The sequence below is a fragment of the Lycium barbarum genome, chromosome 2, assembly GCF_019175385.1.
Source record: "Lycium barbarum isolate Lr01 chromosome 2, ASM1917538v2, whole genome shotgun sequence".
Lineage (NCBI taxonomy): Eukaryota > Viridiplantae > Streptophyta > Magnoliopsida > Solanales > Solanaceae > Lycium > Lycium barbarum.
Genome location: NC_083338.1, coordinates 147966005 through 147983829, shown reverse-complemented (window position 1 = coordinate 147983829; position 17825 = coordinate 147966005). Strand labels below are relative to the sequence as shown.

General features: G+C 33.4%; 1 protein-coding gene across 1 annotated transcript; it reads left to right on the top strand.

The window, feature by feature from the left end:
• The first annotated feature begins 1154 nt into the window (after positions 1 to 1154).
• On the top strand, positions 1155 to 10341 carry LOC132627962 (uncharacterized). The gene is made up of 16 exons (XM_060343608.1): positions 1155 to 1721; positions 2524 to 2871; positions 2963 to 3103; positions 3588 to 3720; positions 3841 to 3954; positions 4038 to 4186; positions 5264 to 5356; positions 5502 to 5562; positions 5645 to 5977; positions 6421 to 6547; positions 6632 to 6731; positions 8010 to 8079; positions 8188 to 8340; positions 8427 to 8522; positions 9380 to 9699; positions 9799 to 10341. The coding sequence occupies exons 1-16, from the start codon at positions 1590 to 1592 to the stop codon at positions 9979 to 9981; spliced, it is 2553 nt and encodes an 850-aa protein (XP_060199591.1). The 5' UTR covers positions 1155 to 1589; the 3' UTR covers positions 9982 to 10341.
• Positions 10342 to 17825: the final 7484 nt, after the last annotated feature.

The window sequence follows — 17825 nt, the reverse complement described above, 5'->3', positions numbered from 1 at the left end:
ATAATAAATGCGCATCAATTCCAAATTGTAAATCTAATCGAGGTGCGCACTGTTATGAAAATCGAAAAAACAAAGAGAAAATTAAAAAGAGTATAAAATATACTCCTTTATATTGATTCTTGAATTATTTCTTGTATTGAAAAATAGAAGACTACCTCTCTATTTAAAGAGAATAAAATAAAAAATATATATTATTTTTCTTATTGATTCTAAATTAAAAGGAAATTAAATATTTTATAATTAATGTAGTAACTAGATTTAAAAAAAGAAAATGTTTTGAAAAATTACTAGACTAAAAAGAGAGTAAAGATTCCACTATTAGTGTAGATCATAAAATATAAGGCAAGTAAATGCTAACACGCACAAATTAAACCGTGCATCATAATTATCAAAAATAATATTCCATCCTTTTTTGTGTGTCTATAATAAAGTTGTTAGTGCTGTGACGAAAGAGTGATTATAATAACCCCAATTATTTTAGCTAACTAGCTAATGGACAACGAACTTTCCCATAGGTGATTTGCTGTACCCTTTTTACGAGTCTTCACCTATATTTTGTTTGTCACTTATGTAAAATTGGACACCAACATATATTCTCAATTATATATTTGTCAAACAGCTCCCTATATTAATCAATACCGTGTCATCACATAATCCAAAAAATAAAATAAACCATAATTAAAAAGTTCCTCAAAATTTAATATGGTGTCATCGCATAATTTAAAACCAATAAAACAAAAAACATCATTAATCTACTCGTTGCTACTGAAATTCTGTATTGACAAGTCTCAAACCCAAAATTTAAGGTCTCTACTGGACAGAAAACAGACAATTTATTTTGTTCTTTACGACTAATATTAAAAAGAAGATCTTTTAAAACAAATTCAAATCGCATTTTTACTCGTCCTTATCATCATGGAAATAAAATGATAAAAGTTATTACCAAAAAAATAATTATACGAACTTTTGCGTAAGCCCACTCATTTTATAATGGAATAAAAAGGCAATGGTATTTCAGTAGTTCCAATAAAAAGCAAGGCTACTTCAAAAAACACCGTGATATTTTACAAGTGTAACTTTTTTCAATGAACAAAAACACATAAAACATTAATCTAATCTTAAAATAAATAAATTATGATCTAACTCCACCCACCCTACCTATTCTTACTCACTTTATTGTATACTATTATTAAATTATATAAACATTTTCATATCATCCTCTGAATATTTCTTCTTTATTAATTCAGTGTCCAAACAAATACAAGAGCTTTGCTTTCCACAAAAAATGTACAGATTTTTGGTTCACTGTTTAAGAAGAAAAGCTAAGATAGTATAACCCACAGTTCATCTTTATTCAAGAACTGAGTTTTTTTTTTTTTTAATCTCATTGTTCATTTTTCTCAAAAGGGTATCTTAAAGATTGATAAAGTTTCAATCTTTTTACTTTATTTTGTGTATACATATACACAAATCTGTTTGTATAATGTGGTTGATCGGAGAAACATCGTTAATGTTGGAGATTTGATGGGAACGAGGTTGTTGTTGTTGTTGTTGTTAGTAGTGTTGTGTTTTGTTAAACGCAGCGTTTCATGGAGTTGAAGATTTGGTGTTGTAGTAGTAGAAGTAGTAGTGGTAGTAGAAGTAATACATGTACTTTGTTGAGTGTTCATTCAAAATCCAGCTCTTCAACTAAGCTCAGATTTGCTGTAATTTTTCCACAGGTAAGGATTTTTAATTTGGGATTTTAGGGTTTATTTTCAATTTTTTTTGGTTAATTTTATTTTCATTTTTTGGGATAATATGATGGTATGTTAATGTATGTGGGATAGTTGAAAAATATTTGAAGTTAAAAGAGGAGTTTTTTTGAGGTGGTTTCTTACTGGTAAAGGATTTTGGACAGTAGAGAAAGATTTGGATCTGTTGAGGTTATGAATTAGGCAGAAAGTTTGTTCTTTTTGCTGTTTTCCCCTTGAAAACTTGTTGCATTTTATGGTAATTTCCATTTATAAGATCTTGTAGTTCCTGATGAAGTTTCAGTTTTCTTTCCTTTTTATTTTGGGCAATGGGTATTTTGTTAAACTAGGTGTATTTGATTAACTGGCTCAAATAAGAAAGTTTTCTCCTTTGTGGTTGAATTGGATTATAAAGATTGGGGCTTTTTTCTTGAAGGGTTAATTTCTGCAGTTTCATTTATAGTCATGGACTTTATTCAGCTTGGGGTAATAGTTAGCTTTTTGTAAGGTCCTTTACCATCTGTAGTAAGCTTAAATTTTTGTAAGGTTCTTGATCAGCTCTAGTAAGCTTGTGGAGTACAAAAATTTGATTTTGATTGTTGATGTTCATTTTGGAGATTAGCTGTTCATCTCAGAAGAAACATTTCTTAAAAAATGCTTTTTTATCTTTTGAACATCTATTCCTAATCTTAATTTGCTTGTTAAGTGTTAGGGTGATTGCATTTAGGAAGCGGAAGCTAGATTTTGATTGATGTTTTTCCTGAAATCTTCTTTACCTGGCCTTTCTTAGGTTCTATTGCTGCTATTATGTCTAAAGACTAGTTTAGCAACTTTCTCGGACCATCAATTATTGAGAAAAGACATTCAAGAAGAAGCTAAGAATACCATATCCCATTCTTGCATTCATGATCAGATAATTGAACAAAGGAAAAGACCGGGTTTGCAAGTGTATTCTGTCACTCCCCAAGTGTATGAGGAGTCCGTGGCTTCGAATCCTCCTCACCGTAGAGGAAGGGCATTACTTGAAATTCCCAAAGAACAAAATGATGTCATGCAACCGATTAGAATCTTTTTGAATTATGATGCTGTTGGTCACTCATCTGAGAGAGACTGTCAGAAAGTCGGGGACATTGTGAAGGCAAGTAGTAATCATCAGTTCGAAAAGTATTTTTTTGGGAAATTTGACATGTGTCGTTACTAATTTATCAATTCTCTTTCTGCCTAATTAGCTTGGGGAGCCACCAGGTGCTTCTTTTTCTGGTACATCTTCTTGTAATCCACATGGGGATCCTCCAGTTTATGGCGATTGCTGGTATAACTGTACCTTAGATGATATAGCTGAGCAGGACAAAAGGCATCGGCTTCGCAAGGTTTATCCTCTTTTCCTTCACCATACTGAAATTTTTGCAGATGAACATGTTTTGTGTTTTTTCTGCCGTAAATTAGTGTAGTATCTCATGAAACATACCAGGCAAGATTACCGAATCTCTTTAAAAATTACTGATAAAATAAAGACTCACCCGCGAGGGTGGCTCAGTTGGTTGAGCATGGGGATTTCATAATGGAGGTCTCAGGTTCGAAATCCCTGCCTACGAAAGTAGGGGATTTTGCCTTCTGGGTCAAGCTCGTCGTACATGGCTTGCCTAGTGCGGGTTATTTCTCCCGTGTGGTTTGCGGGCTATTGCACAGTAATTAGTACTTGAGCAAGGCCGCTGTGATGCCGCTTTTGCCTCTACCTCCACAAGGTAGGGGGTAAGGTCTGCTTACACACTACCACCCTCCCCTGACCCCACCTGTGGGATTACACTGGGTATGTTTTTGTTGTATTTTAACTGGATGCAATTTGCTATTCAGGCCCTCGAGCAGACAGCGGATTGGTTTAGAAGAGCGTTATCCGTTGAGCCAGTTAAGGGAAACCTGCGGTTAAGTGGATATTCTGCTTGTGGACAAGATGGAGGTGTACAACTCCCAAGAAAATACGTCGAAGGTACTTTTATTGGATTATCAGCTGCTTGGCATTCCTCATACTCTATTATGATAGTTTCATTTGTATTTGGTTCGTTATTTTTATGTTTGAATTATCATATTTTCTCCATGTATACTTCAGAGGGTGTTGCAAATGCGGATTTGGTTCTTCTGGTAACTACAAGGCCAACAACAGGCAACACTCTTGCATGGGCTGTAGCATGTGAGCGTGATCAATGGGGTCGTGCTGTTGCCGGTGAGTGTTGTGTGAGCAAAAGCATGTGATTGGATAAGAATTATCATAGACATCGCAGCTAAACGGAGATTTTCTGGTTTCAGGACATGTTAATGTTGCTCCTCGCCATTTAACTGCTGAAGCGGAAACTTTACTTCAAGCTACTTTGATACATGAAGTGATGCACGTTCTTGGATTTGATCCTCATGCCTTTGCTCATTTTCGTGATGAGAGAAAACGTAGGCGTAGTCAGGTAATTTTAATTTTTGCATGTGCTATAATCATGCAGAGAGCACCAGTTAGAAACTCATGTCAATAAGAGTTCATAAACTGCAAAAACTTTTCACCAAGGAAAAGTTATATGCATTACGATTTCCAAGTAGAGGAGCACAAAATGCAAGACAGACTATATATTCATATAAATTCTGATATCATCGTGTTTGCTCTAGAAAAGAAAGTTTCTCTTTCTTGTAATTTATAATTATCTCCAAAGGAGGAGGGGAAAAGAAAGTGTTCTTGTCTTAAGAGTTTTGACGAAGATGATTTCCTGTTAAGAGTTTTTTTCCGACAAAAAGTCATGTATTCCTTCTTCCTGAGTTGACAAGCGGCAAACTCCCTTTAGTTATATATTGATTGGTTAATGGCGCTACACCAAAAGATGAGTCGGTATACCTAAACATGCAACAAGTGGTATTTTTGTATATCTAAAAAGCATTGGTTTGCACTTCGTAAGTTTTGAAATAGAAAATGACATTTGTTAGTTTTGAAATAGAAAATGACATTTGTTTTTATTATGGTTTGTCCGTTCCTGAACATTTATTTGGGAATCATGTTGAATATTTTTAGACATAGATGAATGATTACTGTCCTCTGGTTTTGCTTTTTATGAGATTTTGGAGAGCCCTGGCATATTTTTTCTTTTATATGGTCAGTTGTGCTCAAACTGTTCAATATCTGCAAGTTGGTTCTTCTCTTTTCTTTTCTGAAAGCATATTAGTCAACTGAAATAAGTTGGAACACAGAAAAAATGAGACTAGAAGTTGGGGTGAAAGGGGGCTAATTTTTAAAATGATAAAGTAAGGGGGCTCAACTTATTCTTGTTGTGTTCTGTCCCTTCCCCATTGATTGGTAATTCTGATGTTTGGGGTCCTCATTATTCTCCAAATATAGGAGCTTTTTATGTACAATTTATTTATTGCTGGAAGTCCATACCTAAACTTACTAATACTTTGTCTGGATAATTGGAAGCTGTGAATGATGCTCAAAATCTGCCCAAACTTCTTTAATTCCTACTTGTTCCAGGTAATTTACTTGTCATTTCCATGTATAGGTTACTGAACAAGCAATGGATGAAAAACTTGGAAGAATTACAACTCGAGTGGTGCTTCCTCGAGTTATCATGCATGCTCGCTATCACTATGGGGTATGCTCTATAATATTTCATTTTCTTTCATTTTCCTTCTCCGAAGCCTATAGCTTATGTTAGCTAGTTACTTTTGGCCACATTAACTTTATGCGCAAAACTAAAGCCAAAAGTTAGAATACCCTTAATTAGTTTATCAATGCAGGCATTCTCTGAAAATTTTACTGGACTCGAGCTAGAAGATGGAGGCGGACGTGGTACATCAGGTTGATAATTATCTTTTATATCTTGCTATATGAGTATCTTAATGAATTATGGATCGATTGTTTAATTAAAAAATTGCTGCAGGTTCTCACTGGGAGAAAAGGCTATTGATGAATGAGATTATGACTGGGTCGGTGGATACAAGATCAGTGGTTTCAAAAATGACTCTTGCTTTACTTGAGGACAGTGGATGGTACCGGGCTAATTATAGCATGGCCGACCGTCTTGATTGGGGTCGCAACCAAGGGTCGGAATTCGTTACCTTCCCCTGCAATCACTGGAAGGGAGCCTATCATTGTAACACCACCCAGTTATCTGGATGTACATTTAATAGGGAGGCAGAAGGTTATTGTCCAATTATGAATTATAGTGGCGATCTTCCTCAATGGGCACAATATTTTCCACAAGCTAACAAAGGTATTCCATTAATTTCTTTGTTTATAATATTAACGGCGACTACAAAAACACGGCACAAACCGAGCTCAGTAGGTTTTATTTTCCTGGTTTTTGGCGCAAAAAGAAAACGACCAAGCTGGTTGGTTTTATTTAAGAAAATAAAAACAAAAATGGGATCGAACTGACCAAGTCAGTTGGTTCGAAAGTCAGTCGGTTGTTTTGATTGGTTTTTGCTGTGTTTTTTGGTAGTCACCATTAGTTTTCAAGTCCATTTTGTTAGTTAGACCAAAGGTGCTCCACTATAGCAAACTTAAGGGACTAAAGCCAGGTTATATTTGAAGGACCAAAATAGACCTGCTCCCTTAGACAAGGGACATTTTTGGCTAAAAACTCAAACATTACTGGTTTAGTAAGTTTCTAGAACTGGCTTTTGTGTTGTAACTTCTGATGGATGGCTATTGCAGGTGGTCAGTCATCATTGGCCGATTATTGCACTTATTTTGTTGCTTACTCTGATGGATCATGTACAGACACCAACGGTGCTCGTGCACCTGATAGGATGTTAGGTGAAGTGAGGGGAAGTAGTTCAAGGTGAGGCGTTCGTTCGCCTGTAGCTTTTGGAGATTATATCTAATCGCATATGAGCTCACCAGTTTTTAGTTTAAATCCATACAGGTGCATGGCATCATCTTTAGTGCGTACCGGATTTGTACGTGGCTCTATGGCCCAAGGCAATGGTTGTTATCAGCATAGGTGCTCAAACAATTCGTTAGAGGTATGACTTCGGAAACATTTGCAATATGCCTAATATTGTTAGATTTCCAAGAACTTATTTGCAATATGTCTAGACTAAAAAATAGTACTGGATCATTATGAGCCCGTTTGGATTGGCTTATAAGGAGCCGTTTGGACATGATTTCATCTCATGAGATGAAATCGTGAGATGAAATCATGTTTGGACATGCAATTTGGATTTCTTAAGTTGCAATTTTTTTTATAAACATAAATACCCCACAAGTTGTGAAAACCATTAAAATTTTCCCAATTCTTATACAATCTTACCAAATTAGTAAATCATAACTCATAATAAAATTAATACGCTACTAGAAGGCCTTTCTAAAAAATACAACATCAATTGATCAAACTTTAGTCCAATAAAAAGGAAAATTTAACATCAATAGTAATGTAACTACTCTTTAATATAATCCTCCCACATGGTAAACATGATTGGTAAATATATTTTACCAACTTGCGGATTAATATTTAATACAAATGGTTGGTAAACATGATTGGTAAATATATCTACCAACTTATGAGTCTTTTTTTTACAAAATATAAACGTATGGGTCAAATTTTACATTTATATTTTTTGAAATCATGATTTCAAATCCCAAATCATGCCTTTTTGGATGATTTAGGATTTCATCTCATGAGATGAAATCGCATGTCCAAAGGCCTACTAAGTTGCTGAAAACAGCTTTTTTGAGTGTTTGGCTGGCCAGCTTATAAGCCATTTTGTGCTTAAAATAAGCCCAAAAAAAATAAGTTGGCCCATTTTTTTTTTTTTTTTGGCTTATAAGCTGTTTTCAGCTTATAAGCTGCTTTTTTAAAGCTAAGCCAAATGGGCCCTATGTTTCTTTTTAGCCATATTATTGAATAAACTTAGTACTTAAAAATATCTACATTCTTTTGAAGCATAACTGTAAAAACTTATTGAGTATTACCCTTCTGATATTAAAAAGCTATCTAACCATCCATTAGAATGCCATAGTTTGACTAATGTGGAGATAAAAGAGAAATACTGCATGTAGTTATAATATTATTTTTGTTAGAACACGATAAAACAAGCAGTTGGAAAATATGGACATAGCATTTATGTCCTATCAAACTTAAAAGTAAGATGGAATAGTATTGCCAAGTTAATCTGAATACGTGGGTATTGTAAATTGTCACCTAGTTCACTTCTTCCAGCTCAGATTATATTTGGAAAAAGAACAAATCCTGGGAAGGAATATCTTACGTTTAGCTTATTGTATGGTGAAATTTCTCGCAGGTTGCTGTAGATGGCATTTGGAGAGTTTGTCCAAAAGCTGGTGGACCCATCCAGTTTCCCGCCTTTAATGGTAATACTAATTATACTACTTCTGTTTAATCACTAATTAGCATCTCTTTGTTGATTTATGAAACTTAATCTCTTCTTTTTTGTTTACTTTATTTTTTCTAAACTGTAGGTGAGCTTGTCTGCCCAGCTTACCATGAACTATGTGATGTGACTCCAGTTTCTTTGTCTAGTCAATGTCCCAATTCATGCAATTTCAATGGAGATTGCTTAGGTGGAAAATGTCAATGCTTTATTGGGTTTGGTGGTCATGATTGTAGTAAACGTGAGCTCCCATACTTTCTCTGTGATTTTTGAAACTCTTGGGAAAGCAGGTTTATTTGGTGTAATCACTTCTGCTTTCTATTTCAGGCTCCTGTCCCGGCAATTGTGGTGGACATGGAAAGTGTCTCGGGAGTGGCGTCTGTGAATGTGATAACGGGTATACCGGCGTTGATTGTTCCACAGGTAACATGGTTTAATTGATTCCTTCTTTGCACATGTTAGTTATTCTGTAAAAGAAGTCGTCAACTTAGTTTGTTGAACCAACTCAAAATCTCGTGTGGAAGCTACCATTTTTTTCCTTTTTCTAAAACAAATTATTTTTGTAACCGAGCTTGGAAGTAACTGTACTTGAAGAAACTGTTAAGTAGATGAATTTGTAACTTCAAATTGACCCTATCCTGAAGACAATATTCCGACAACATCTACTTTATGATATACCTTCGTTTGGTAGGGTGTATTAGGTAGAATATTGCTGGTACTAAATTTTAGTACAATGTTTGGTTGCAAATTTAAATCTCATACAACTCATACCAGTATTACTTTTACGCCCTATTCAGTACTATTCTTATACATAGTAAACAATGACATTGACAATACCAGTGCTATTCTTATACTTAATACACCCTATTCAGTACTACTTCGAAATTATGCAATGCTTGTTATTTAATACAACACCTCAAACAATCGATAAAATAATGCCAGCATTATTAATAGAGCCCGTTTGGATTGGCTTATAAGTTGCCTATAAGCTGTTTTCAGCTTTTTTGAGTGTTTGGCTGGCCAGCTTAAAGCCATTTTGTGCTTAAAATAAGCCCAAAAAATTAATTGAGCCTGTTTGGATGGGCTTAAAAAAAGCAGCTTATAAGCTGTTTTGGCTTAGCTTATCTAAAGCAGCTTATAAGCTGAAAACAGCTTATAAGCTGCTTTTTTTAAGCCCATCCAAACAGGCTCATACTCTCTATTCAGTACTATCATTCAAAGGTTGCATTAAGTTTTTTTTTTCTCCTACTTTAGCTAACATTTCCATTGGTGATATGCAGCTGTTTGTGATGAGCAATGCAGCCTTCATGGTGGGGTTTGTGATAACGGAGTCTGTGAGTTCCGTTGCTCTGACTATGCTGGTTACACGTGCCAGAATAGTTCCGCGCTTCTTCCTAGTCTCTCAGTTTGCAAAGACGTGCTTCAAAATGATGTATCGGGGCAACACTGTGCACCTAGCGAGTTAAGTATCTTGCAGCAGCTGGAGGAAGTAGTTGTGATGCCCAACTACAACAGATTATTCCCAGCTGGTCCTCGAAAGATTTTGAACATTTTTAGGGGTAGAGATTGTGATGGAGCTGCTAAACGATTAGCCTGCTGGGTGAGTTTTTTCAATGCCCTCAACATTTTGATTCAGAAAAATCCTATGCCTTTTTTGTTATTACCGTTTATTCATTCCTATCAATTTGCTTAAAACCAGATTTCAATACAAAAATGTGACGAGGATGGGGACAATCGTCTACGAGTGTGTCATTCAGCATGCCAATCATATAATGTGGCATGTGGTGCATCGCTTGATTGCTCGGACCAGACACTATTTAGCAATGAACACGAGGGTAAAGGTGTTTGCACAGGTTGGGGCGAATTGGACGCTTGGTTTTAGAAAATGAATTTGGTGTACATTGTAGGTTAGCTCTAGGTCTTTTTTTCCCTTTCCTTTTTCATTAGCCGGCTTGTAATGTGTTGTAAGCTTTTCGCTTTGGGGTAGGAGGAAAATGTGTGCGCGAAGCGCTCATAATTTAGTTTTTTTTTTTTTTTTTTTGAAAGTTCCCAGCCCAAATGTTCATTTGGTAAAAGATTTGGGTGGGAAATTAATTTGAGATTTTGGCTTTCAAAGATGAAAGTCTTGATGTAGAGGAAATGTAATCAAAGGAAAAGGATAAGAGTAAAGAGGAGCAAAATGAATTGGCCTAAGGCCTTGCAGCAATTAATTGTGTATTTTAATTCTGGATTTGTGCCTTAACTACTAGCCTTGTTATTCCTGGATTTTAATTTTTTGCTTTTCCAACTCTGGATCATTTTGCATTCTTTTAGATTTGAAAGCTTGACTTTGGTAATAATTTTTCACATACTGACGTTTGTTCAATTCTCACCGTCTCCCTTTCTCCTCGTATTTGATCAATTATTGGTTTAGATTGTACCGTAATTTGAGGTGTTATTCTTCTATGTGAGTTGTCTTCATGTGACTTACAAGTTACAGTTTGGGTTTGAGCTGTGAAAATAGCTACTAATGTTTGCGCTTGAGTAGGCTGTTTACGTTACACTTGTAGGGCGTGGTGCATCGCCGGACCTGCATGAACATGGGATAGCTTGTTTGTTTTAGAAGTGAGTACTACTAAGAAGGTGCTAACTAGCTTGTTCTCATAAGCTTCAGCTCAAACTTAAATCTTGAAATTAGAAATCCCAGAAGTAATTAAGCATATAGGCTTTTTGGCGTTTATGTTTTTTTTTTTTTTTTTTTTTTTGGTTTTCCACCCGGAGTCCAGTACCCGCACTGGAGTTCGACTATACCCGGATTCGCGTCGCATAGGGTCTCATTTTGGGAGAAGCGCTCCCTACCAAGGATTTTTTCATATCCAAGGCTCGAACCCGAGACCTTGCTTAAGGGAGGAGGAGCCCCTTTACTTGTAAGTTATATAGTTTGAAAAACTAAGACATAAATTACCATTTTATATCCATTTTACCCTTATTATTAAGTATTCCAATTCATTTCTCATTTATTTATTGCTTATTAAGAGTGTCACAAGTCAAATATAGACAGAGTAAACATGGATAGAGGGAGTAATAAACAAAAAAAATTATAGAAAAAAAATTAAATTTTGATCTTAATCCAAAATTCCCATTGAGACTCAAATTTTTTGATTTAAATACTCAAAGATTTGAGATTAAGAGAGATGCTCAATTTAAGGGATTTTGAAGTTTTTATTTGTGTGTTATCGATAGAGATCACAGATAAAATAATAGAAAAGATGAAAGGCAATATAAATAATAAAAAGATAAATAGAAAATTGGGAGGGCTGAAAAGGGAATTACTGGTACAAAGAAAGTAAAAAGCGCAAAGAAAAACGGAAGTAAAAAAATATTCAAGGTAGATTCAAACTTGTATCTACCTGCCAGCCGTGACACTAAAATAATAGAAAAGATGAAAGGTAATATAAATAATAAAAAGATAAATAGAAAATTGGAAGGGCTGAAAAGGGAATTACTGGTACAAAGAAAGTAACGAGCGCAAAGAAAAACGGAGTCAAAAAATGTTCAAGATAGATTCAAACTTGTGTCTACCTACCAACCGTGACACTTTTGTCTAATTTACGATTGGGGGTGGCAGGATCAAATATTTAATCTAATTTTAAAAAATTACAACATAAGTATATGAAAAATTTATTAATCGAGGGGGTGCCATGCCACCCACCCTAAAGGGTGGATCCGCCCCTGCTTGTTATTCCTGGATTTTATTTTTTGCTTTTCCAACTGTGGATCATTTTACATTCTTTTAGATTTGACGGCTTCTCATAGTTATCTTTGTTAATTAACTTACCATGAGTTAGGATTTGAAGTTTCGTTATAACAAGGCTTATTATAGTGGTGTTGGTGGGATTTTTTTCCACAGTTTTTGACATGAATTATAGGTTTTAGATTGCATCGTAATTTTTTGAGGTTTTATTCTTCAATTTAAGTTGTCTTTATGTGATTAGAAGTCACAATTCGGGTTAGAGCCTTGAAAATAGCTATTGACATATGCGTCTGGATAGGCCGATTACATTACACCCTTTTAGGATCCGGACCCTACATGAACTTGTGATAGCTTGTTTATTCTAGAAAGTGAGTATTGCTAATAAAGTGCTAACTCCTATAGCTCGCTCTCTCATAAGCTTCATTTCAAATTAATCTTGAAATTAGAAATTCCCAGCAACTAAGCAAAGATGCTTGGTTTTTATATTCCCCGGAGATTGCAGGTCACCCATGGCGAAGATCTTCGATGAATTAAACATTTAAACAATTATTTATTAATCCACATACTGTTATGAGAAAGGGAACATTTTAACGGTCTAGGGGTGAATATTAAATCATTAGAACATGTCAGTGTCCTTGATTAATCTGCGATTAAACTATTTGTAATTTTAACTTCAGTTGCAATCCATTTAAAATGGTCGAATCCCACTGACTCTCTTTATTTCGTATTTGTTCAACTAATCTGTCTTTTAATCAAACGATGATTTGACTCTTCCCTGTCCCCCTATTTTGTTGCCTTGAAGCTACTGACGTGGGCACGTAACAGACTGCTCGTTTCCATTCTTTTGTTACCCATTTAGTATTTCTTTCCTTTTTTTTTTTTTTTGTCTTGTTGTACCTTTTGTTCTTTTTTTTTTTAAATATAAAAATAAAAATAGTAACTAACTATTTTTAGAAGGATAAAAATATAAAATAAATAAATAATTAGGCTACAACAAAAAGTATAAAAAAATATATTGTTACTAGCTTTTTAAAAAATATATATATCTAAAATATGACCTTTTTTATATATAAAAAATTGCTAAAAATAATATAAAAATTAAAATTTTTAAAAGTAAGCTTAAACTCTATTTGTTATATATATATATATACTAATTATGTGAGGCCCGTGCTGAGCCCGGGCCCAAACTCAAGATATAAAAGTAGATATTTTACCTAAAGAAAATATAATTTGTGTTAGTACAAGTGTACAACAACAACAACAATCATATACTCATTGTAGTCCCGCAAGTGGGTAGTTATATGAAAGCAAAATTTTCATTCCACTCCTTTAATATTTTAACTTCCATTTTGATGAAATTATTTACTTCAAATCAAATGTGGAGCCAGAATTTGACATTTATAACTTATGTATCCTAATTTTCTGAAGTTATTTAGTTCCAAATAAATAATCTATACATAGTTAATGAACTTTTAAGACAAATACATACTTTAACTTGTGCAGCGGATGAAGCTGCTTCTCTCTTAATTAGGGATTAGGGGTTCGAACATGGATATGGAAAAAATCTTTGGAGGAAGGCTCCTCCCGATAAGCGCGATACAGTGCGAATTATTTAGATTAATTGGGCTCAAATGCAGATATCAAGCACCAACCAGAAAACCAAAGAACATGAAAAATGAGGTAGGAGGTTCGATAGTTTTTGAAAAGTAGACCTTAAAAATAAAAAAAAATAAAAAAATTGACTTACATAAATAAGATTAGGACCTAAAAGTAATTAACTAAAAAGTTTTAAAAATTTTGAAAATTATTGTGAGGACTACAAAAGTCCCCAGGTTCGATAGCTTTTGAAAAGTAGACCTTAAAAATAAAAAGCAAAAAAATTGACTTAAATAAATAAGATTAGGACCTAAAAGTAGTTAATTAAAAAGTTTTTTAAAATTTTGAAAATTATTGTGAGGACTACAAAAATCCCCACATTTGCTCTTATATATAATAGTAACAAAAAGTTAATTTGAGGGATCATGTATTACCAAAATAAGTTTGAAAGTGTCTAGATTTATTAAAAATATACTTTAATATATATGTAATAAAAATCAAATACAAGGGCAAAATTGAAATTGCAAACAATTTGGTTAGCAAACTCTCCAACAAGAAAGTTGAGAACTAACTAAGGCCTACAAAATTCATTACATTGCCACTTATTATATATAGTAATATATATATATATATATATAATTATTTTTTTCTTCTTCTTTTGATCAAATCAACCAACTTTTTATGATACCTTGTCAGTATATGATACATACCATGTGGGTATCAGAAAGGACTGAGGATATATTTTGAAGGAATGAATCACTCTTTTATGATGCTCTATAAGTATATGATGTATATACCAGTGAGTATCATAGAAGACTTTTTTTTTTTTTTAAGGAATGAACTATTCTATATGATACCCTTTCGGTATATGATATATACCATGTGGGTTTTATAAAGGACTGATAAACTTTTTTTGAAGAAATGAATCAGTCCTTTATAATACCTTGTCAATATATGTATATATCATGTGCGTACCATAAAAGACTGTTTAAGAAATGAACCAGTCTCTATGATACCTTATAAGTATATGATATATACAAGTGGGTATCAATGATGGCTGAGCTCTTTTTTAAAGAAATGAATCTGTTCTCTATGATATCCTATAAGCATATGATATATCATGTGGGGTCAGCCATTCATGATATCCTGCTAGTATATGATATATACCTTGTGGGGATCATAGAGATTGAGTTGTGTTTTTCTTGAAGGATTAATGAATCATCCCTCTATGATACCTTGTCAGTATACCACGTGGGTATCATAGAGGATTTAGTTGTGTTTTCTTCAAGGAATGAATCGATTCTCTATGATATCCCTCTATGATACTTTGTCTATTAATTTCCCCTAATTCATAAAAACAATGGTGGATTTTTTAAGTTGTATTTTTTCTTATAGACATAAAAATCCCACGAGTTATCAAAACTATCAAAATATTCTCAATTCTTATACAATCTTACTAAATAAGCAAGTCATAGTTTAAAACAAAATTAATATGCTACTAGAAGGCCGTTCTAAAAAATACTACATCAATTGATCAAACTTTAGTTTAGTAAAAAGGAAATTTTAACATGAATAATAGTGTAACTACTCTTTAATATAATCTTCCCATTAATATAATCTTCCCACATGATAGACATAAATAAAGGTTGGTAAATGGTTGGTGGGAGTAATTGTTAAAAATATCTACCAACTTATAATTTTTTTTATTTTATTTTTACAAAATATAAACTTATGGGGTCAAATTTTATACTAATTTTTTTTGAAACCATGGTTTGAAACCCCAAATCATGCCTTTTTGGATGATTTGGGATTTCAAACCATTTTTATTTGTCCATTATACTAAAAATATATGTCCACTTTTACTTGTAAGTTATATAGTTTGAAAAACTAAGACATAAATTACCATTTTATACCTATTTTACCCTTATTATTAAGTACTCCAATTCATTTCTCATTTTATTTATCGCTTATTAAGAGTGTCCCAAGTCAAATATAGACAAAGTAAACATGGATAGAGGGAGTAATAAACAAAAAAAATTATAGAAAAAAAATTAATTTTGATCTTAATCCAAAATTCCCATTGAGACCCAAGTTTTTTGATTTAAATACTCAAAGATTTGAGATTAAGAGAAATGCTCAATTTAAGGGATTTTGAAGTTTTTATTTGTGTGTTCTCGATAGAGATCACAGATAAAATAATAGAAAAGATGAAAGACAATATAAATAATAAAAAGATAAATAGAAAATTGGGAGGGCCGAAAAGGGATTACCGGTACAAAGAAAGTAAAAAGTGCAAAGAAAAACGGAAGTCGAAAAATATTCAAGATAGATTCAAATTTGTGTCTACCTGCCAGCCGTGGCACTAAAATAATAGAAAAGATGAAAGGTAATATAAATAATAAAAATATAAATAGAAAATTGAGAGGGCCGAAATGGGAATTACTGGTACAAAGAAAGTAAAAAGTGCAAAGAAAAACGGAGTCAAAAAATGTTCAAGATAGATTCAAACTTGTGTCTACCTACCAGCCGTGACACTTTTGTCTAATTTACGATTGGGGGTGACAGGATCAAATATTTAATCTAATTTAAAAAAAATACAACATAAGTATATAAAAAATTTATTAATCGAAGGGGTGTCATGCCACCCCACCCTAAAGGGTGGATTCGCCCCTGCTTGTTATTCCTGGATTTTATTTTTTGCTTTTCCAACTGTGGATCATTTTACATACTTTTAGATTTGACAGCTTCTCATAGTTATCTTTGTTAATTAACTTACCATGAGTTAGGATTTGAAGTTTCGTTATAACAAGGCTTATTATAGTGGTGTTGGTGGGATTTTTTTCCACAGTTTTTGACATGATAAGTGTGTGTTCAATTCTCACTTGTCTCCCTTTCTCCTCGTCATTGCTCAATTATAGGTTTTAGATTGCATCGTAATTTTTTGAGGTTTTATTCTTCGATTTAAGTTGTCTTTGTGTGATTACACGTCACAATTCGGGTTAGAGCCTTGAAAATAGCTATTGACATATGCGTCTGGATAGGCCGATTACATTACACCCTTTTAGGGTCCGGACCTGAACGTGTGATAGCTTGTTTATTCTAGAAGCTGAGTATTGCTAATAAAGTGCTAACTCCTATAGCTTGCTCTCTCATAAGCTTCATTTCAAATTAATCTTGAAATTAGAAATTCCCAGCAACTAAGCAAATATGCTTGGTTTTTATATTCCCCGGAGATTGCAGGTCACCCATGGCGAAGATCTTCAATGAATTAAACATTTAAGCAATTATTTATTAATCCACATACTGTTATGAGAAAGGGAACATTTTAACGGTCGAGGGGTGAATATTAAATCATTAGAACATGTCAGTGTCCTTGATTAATCTGTGATTAAACTATTTGTAATTTTAACTTCAGTTGCAATCCATTTAAAATGGACGAATCCCACTGACTCTCTTTATTTCGTATTTGTTCAACTAATCTGTCTTTTAATCAAACGATGATTTGACTCTTCCCTGTCCCCAAATAGACAATTTTGAACTCCAATCGATAAATACACCTAATTTTCACAAGATTCACACCGACCCCAGAAAGAATCTTTTGACCTCAAAATGATGGAGTAAGAAATAAAATGTACAATTTATGTACAATTTATTTTATACATAGTTAAATTAGGGAGTGAGAAAGATACCATTAGGAACAACAAAATTGTGCTTCTAACACCAACTTCATCTAGGGATGTATGTCAATGAAATTGGTTAAAACCATGTGAGTTTAAATTCCAACATAGATAACAGAACCGGAAGTGATTTCCTTTCCTTTGTTTTGTTATTAAATAGAGCCTTTCCTTTGTTTTGTTATTAAATAGAGGTTAATACTTACTCGCATCAAGTTTATTTACACCAAACCGATAGAACTAAATGTAGTTCAGTATTTAATGGAGTGAATATCCACATTAGTTAATACTGTAATCGTTAAATGATAGTTATGTATATTCAAATACATGTCATGCATCTATTAATTTGGTGTAATCACGCGACAAGTTAAATTTTTACCGTAGAATTGCCTTGTTTGATGCAATAAAATACTGTAATAGTTATAAGCCGGATCATGCATACTTTGGCAAGTAAGAATTATTGTAATTATCAACTTACCATAATCTCAACAAACGTAAGTGATAGTCAAACAAACCATAATTATTGACTTACCATATGGCACAAATCGAAATTAAAAATACCAAACGAGAACAAAATTAATTCGGTGTCGTAATAATAGGAGTAGTATTTTCAAGATCGAAAATCAAAACTACCGTAGCATGAACATACCAATAGCGCATATAACAAAGTGGAGATCACAAAAAAAAAAATAGTACCAGTAACAACAACCATGGCCATAAAAA